The sequence below is a fragment of the Anopheles stephensi genome, chromosome X (genome assembly GCF_013141755.1).
Source record: "Anopheles stephensi strain Indian chromosome X, UCI_ANSTEP_V1.0, whole genome shotgun sequence".
In the NCBI taxonomy this organism is placed as follows: Eukaryota; Metazoa; Arthropoda; class Insecta; order Diptera; family Culicidae; genus Anopheles; species Anopheles stephensi.
In genome coordinates this window covers 15,770,756-15,776,207 of record NC_050201.1, presented here as the reverse complement: position 1 = coordinate 15,776,207, position 5,452 = coordinate 15,770,756, and the positions used below count along the sequence as shown (strand labels likewise).

The 5,452-nt window shown below is 46.2% G+C and overlaps 1 protein-coding gene across 1 annotated transcript; it reads right to left on the bottom strand.

Moving 5' to 3' along the window:
• Positions 1-1,124: 1,124 nt before the first annotated feature.
• On the bottom strand, positions 1,125-4,750 carry LOC118511071 (polymerase delta-interacting protein 3-like). Its single transcript, XM_036053721.1, has 3 exons — positions 4,560-4,750; positions 2,491-3,633; positions 1,125-2,415 (listed from the first exon to the last, which is right to left on the bottom strand). Exons 2-3 carry the CDS (start codon positions 3,598-3,600, stop codon positions 2,206-2,208), a joined length of 1,320 nt encoding a protein of 439 aa, XP_035909614.1. The 5' UTR covers positions 3,601-3,633; positions 4,560-4,750; the 3' UTR covers positions 1,125-2,205.
• Positions 4,751-5,452: the final 702 nt, after the last annotated feature.

Sequence of the window (5,452 nt, the reverse complement as noted above, 5' to 3'; positions counted from 1 at the left end):
TCTCCTTGTTAGTAATCGCAATTTCTTTATATGTATATATTGCGATATTATCGGAACTCATAGTGTCTTCACCATTCACAGTGTGTCCACCATCACCATTTCCCTGACATCCTCCGATCGATCTCCTGGAAAATATGGCAACTCATCGAGCGCCCTGTTTCACGTTTATTCTTCATTCCCTGATCTGGTGCTTTGTCTCCAACAGCTAATAGAGGCTGTCTTTCTAGGATTTCTATGCGAAAGTTGGCAGCTTTGGACGAAGGCTCTCGACATCATTAATACCCTCTCGATCAAACGTCTTAGAAGCTTGGAACTAAATCTCTCAAGGTTCCGGACCTTATCAACACCGACAACAACTTAAACGTTGAGCTCTACGTACAAAAGATGCCCCCAGGCCATCGACCAGATATCCAGTCCAATCGGCTTGGTGGAAATGTCTCCACTGAAAACATGAAGTTGGAGCTTGTTTGCCTGGCAATGGGAGCCAACCAGAACAATCCCAAGCTACCATAAAGTCGTCTATCGCTTCTACTACTCATCGGGTGGATGTAGTATGGGGGACCAACAATTTTTTGTCTACCTAATGTTCTACGTGCTGCACCGCTGGAAAGGTGCCCTGATGTGTGTTTCTCGGGTTTCCTCGTCGCTAGATGACAGTAGCATTGTATCATCTGCTAGTGAAGACTCTCTCTTTCTCTCTTCTTGGCTAACGACCTGTTACTAGACCTAATGATAAACGTAGTTGGATAGTCAGTCCTCACTAGCAGGGAACGGTCCGCCAGATGGGAATTGAATCCAGAGAAGACTCAAGCTGAGTAGATTACCGCGAGCTCTCAGATGTGTGTTCTAACACTGTAGGCGCTGCAGATACAGTGCAGATGACTCTTCTCCTTTTTCTAGGCTTAACTTAACGACCTGCAAAGTCAAGCCGGGCACATATAATGGTTTACTAGATTTCTTCTAGGCGCCAGTCTGGTGGCCGAAGCACTACAGCATTTAGGATCCCGACGGTTAAAATCAAATCAAGGAAGTTAGAAATAGAAGCCACTGGAGATTTTAGCGCCAAAGGACAAGAAGATTTCTTGAAACCAACTATCCGGGATCAGTCCGGATTAGATTCGATAACCGGTTAAATTGTTTCATGCATTTTCACTACTTCTGCTTCTTCTTTCTTGGCCTTACGACCTCTTAGGTCATACCTGCTGTGTCTGGCTTACTAGATTTGCTGCTACCGCATAGTCAGTCCTCACTATGAGAGAACGGCCTAAATAGGATTTGAACCCTGGTCCTGCTGTGTGAAAATCGGTATCGCTGTCGCATCTACCACCGGGCCGCCGCACTGTTTTTACTACTCTTCACCATATTATTAACTGGCAATTTCCGACATCTAAAAGGCTGAAGTCACTACTGAGACGTAAGAACATTGGGCAGGATATGGATGGCTGAGGTCGTCCATCTATTTGGACATCCGACCTTATCCGCCCCAACCCTTACAATGTTTGTACGGCTAAGCAATGACTCCAAACATAGCAAATGCCAAGACAAAACCCAATAGAAGCAATACAATGAACGAAAAATTGTTTAATCATTATGTGGTGTATGTTACAATAGATCTGCCGTGCAGAGCTTGGTGGCAGGCCTTGTTATAGAGCTGTGTCTGTGTTCTGACACCACCAGCATCCCATAAATCCTATTAACAATCAGCGATTTGGTCTGCAATTTTTTTTTTTTGCAGTAAAAGTTAAGAAATGAGTGAATTAATGTATTATTTTAACGCATTTAGCGAGGCATGCAAAATCAGGCGCGCACTCGCTGATGGTGGTGTGTACTAGGGGAAAATGCGCCTCATCGTCACATGTATGTATCCTTTTTTCTGTTGTACTATTCTTATTTTCCCTACTGTCCGCCTCACTCGACTCGTGTCTGTGATTGTTCGCTTTCTTATTCGTTTGGACATATTCTCACCGGTATACTCTATTTCATAGCATACCAGCAATTTCTGTCTATAAATCTCTCTCTCTTTCTGTGTCTACCTATCTCATTTAATCCTATATCATCGCCTACACGTGCTAAAACACCTATGAGTGTATGTATTTTTCTTTTGTAGCAAACTTAATGTGTGTGTGTTTTTTTTCATGTTTGCGCGCAAACACGTTATTAAATAATTTTACCTGGTTTACATTTTCACTTCCTTCGCAGTTAAGTTTACCGGCCATATTTTAAATTTGCTGTATTAATTTTGTAGGTAGCACGGGGATTTACCAGCAGACAATTCATGGGCTGCCCGTCAAGCTGGCGGTTGTGGTAAGCATCTACCGCCTTTTCGGCATCCTTCAAATTTCGATAAATTACCTCGGCCACGCCCGGGCGTACCAGCCGCGATTCGACCAGATCGCCAATGTCCTCGAACAATTCCTGTTGGAGTTTTTTTTATTGCGTTAAGTAAACCGTACCGAGTGCACACAACGTAAAACCTGTTCGAATACTCACCTTGATGTCGATCTGTGTTACGCTCGGATGCAGATTGCTAACGACAATCCGATACCCAGCCGTTACTATTGGGGGTGGGCTCGGTGAACGGGTAAAGAAATTTTTCCCCGACGGTTCACCGTTAAAGTTGTGCGCAAAGATGCCCATCGATTTGTTCGGGTTCGGAGCACGCTCGAGACGGGCGCGCATGCTCGGGGACAGATTCAACGGTACGCCGGTTGTGATCGGCTGCGACAGTACGGGTGGTGGTGGTGTGCTCGGTCTTGTGCGCAGGATGCTTCGTAACGGTCGGTTGGGCGGTAACGGTGGCGGCGGAACGCTCAAATTCGGACGCCGATTCACCTCGTACTGATCGAAGGGATCCGGTTCGGTGTTGATAGTGGTGGATGCGGTGAAATTCATCAACGACGAACCGTTGCTGGTGCTCAGCAACGGACCCCGTACCGTGCGGAAGTGTGGCAACGGTGGCATCGAGCTGGGCAACGAAAATGTATCGTTGTGCAGCGTGCGTGTTGCATTTGCCAATGAGCTGATTGATTGAGTGGCCGTAATACGCATGTACGGATCGTCCTCCCCGTCATCGGCCCCCCGGAAGGAAATGCCGGCGGCGGAACGGAAGCGAGGGATCGGTGGTTGAGCGTTTACCGTTGTCGGCACATAATCTCCGGTTGAGTAATGGCGGTTTGATAGTTTCGGTTTGATGAAATGTTCTGACCCGACGCTATTCCGACCATTGGACGAAACGGCAGTCAGTACGCGCGACGATGGCATCATTGCCAGTGGGCGAACGTGATCCGTTTCACGCGCCCGGTTTCGGAGACGGTAGCGAGCGTCCCGACCGCGACTGAACTCGATCAGCTGGTCGCGAGCGTCACGCATCTTAGCCCGCTTGTTACGGATGATTTTCATGCGCGCATCGACGACCGGGACCGGTTTGCGAACCTGGTGCCATGCCGTTTTCGACGTCGCCGTGTTCTCGCCCCGAAATCCCCGGGGCCCACTAACGTGAGCGCCTTTCGGCGCTGGCCCATCTCCGGACCGTTCCTGCCGAGCGCGCACCTTTCGCTTCCGAATAATCTCGTCCAGACTCAAATGCATATCTTCATCCATCCTTTAGCTATTAGTCAATGTTCTACGACCAACCTGGAACAAAAAAAGGGGCAAAATTAGTGAAAATTTTACATTATAATCTTCACATCACCGCGTATGAGGAAGTATGGATCATTGCTTGATAATTGTCCTCAGGGAGCTACACTAATGAGGATAAAAACGAACCGCCAGTACTGATAGCACCAGCATGAAAAATTTAAGCTTGAAATGCATTGAACATGTTTGCCTTTGTATCTGATGACCATCGGTGGACTTCTCCTTTTTCTCCTTGACTTAACGTCCTGCTAGGTTATGCCTGCCTTTTAATAGATTACTAGATATGGTGTTACCACGTAGGTTGGTAGTCAGTCTTCTTGACAAGCTAAACCAAATCCTTCAACGTTCAGTAGCGAACTTCGTAGCCAGATTGTTACCAGCTGTTGCCCACCTAGCGGTGCGAAGAAAAAGCGTCTGTTCTTACGCTATAAAGCGACAATTCGATTCTAATATTCGATCTTAAGTAGGCGGAAAACAAACTTTCCGGAAAAACGCGAACACCGCGGTGCATAGAATCATTTTAACAGTTGTCAAACTGCTTGTGCTACATTAGCGCTCCCGCATAGAAACACACATAGAGACGCTTGCTTTCAACAAAGTGCTAGCCACTGGAAGAACGCTATTCGCGCTAAACATAACCGCACAAAATCGAACCAAAATTTGTTCTGCACTTTTACTGTTCTCTCTCTCTCTCTCTCTTGTCAGCGAAAAGTAGCGTTTTTCTTTATTCAAAACGCTATACCTTCCGTGAAAACTACGAGCGACGCCACCGATGCTGTACCGCAACGAAAGATGAAGTTATTAGACGGTCAACTTGATGCTTGATGAAACATCGAGCGTCGTAGCGCGTAGGAAACTTTTCCAAACCTATTTCAGGGGGCAAATGTTACACATTTTACTGTCTGTTGCTGTGCTGCGCTTACCTTTATAAAATATGTAGCTTGCAAGCTGTAAAACAGCCGATATGTTTCACAGAAAGTCACGTCCGATACGATCCGGCTTTACCAAGAAATAATGGCTGACGGCAAACACACACACACTCACACGCACACCGAGTTTTCGTCTGTGATGCTTTCAAGTCGCCCTTTTGTCAATTCGCACCGGCCTTTTGGCCCAAGTAGCAAAACATACCAGTACGTGCGAGCGCATGAGGAACAACCAAGGTATATGGATATAGAAGGTAGAGTTGTTTAGAGCAAATTGACATTTCTCGACCTGACGTAACAGATCCTTGGTGATCGAGGGGATGGGTATTGAGAAGAGTGATAGAAGCATCGGAGGAGGCGCCGGGGGTGGAATCGCTTGCGATTTTTTGATGAAAAATGCTATCAAATATCTTCAATCTTCTGTGAGACAACATTGGATATGCGAAGATGACCCATAAATTAGCGAAATTGCTCAAGGGAGCAAAGTCTGAGCTGAGCAAAGTCTATAGCAAAGGACAGAGGTCGAATCTTAGCAAATGTCATGTCCGGCATTTTGCATCCGATTTTTGACGTTTAGATCGAAAACTGTTTACAAACAACAGAAGCAGCTGCATCGCACAATAAGGTTCCCCGGATGTTTTCACGGTGTAAAACGATAAATTTTACCTCAAAAAGTCTTAACAAGACTTCAAGGATCATCTAAATTTCACACACTAGCAGCTGGAGGTGCTCAAGGATCCGGTACCAGCAGCAGCATCAGCTAAAAAAACAGTAAACATTTCCTACCTAAACTTCCAGAACGTTCCCACAGCTTTCTGTCAGTTTGTATGGGATGCGTCGACCTCTGTCCTATATAGACTTTGGGACTGAGTATCGAGGCTGTTTGTTCA

Excerpts from the sequence above, each read along its gene's own strand:
- LOC118511071 (XM_036053721.1), bottom strand. The coding sequence starts at position 3,600 with ATGGATGAAGATATGCATTTGAGTCTGGACGAGATTATTCGGAAGCGA. Across the intron at positions 2,416-2,490 it reads TAACACAGATCGACATCAAG|GAATTGTTCGAGGACATTGG; the intron begins GTGAGTATTCGA and ends AAACTCCAACAG.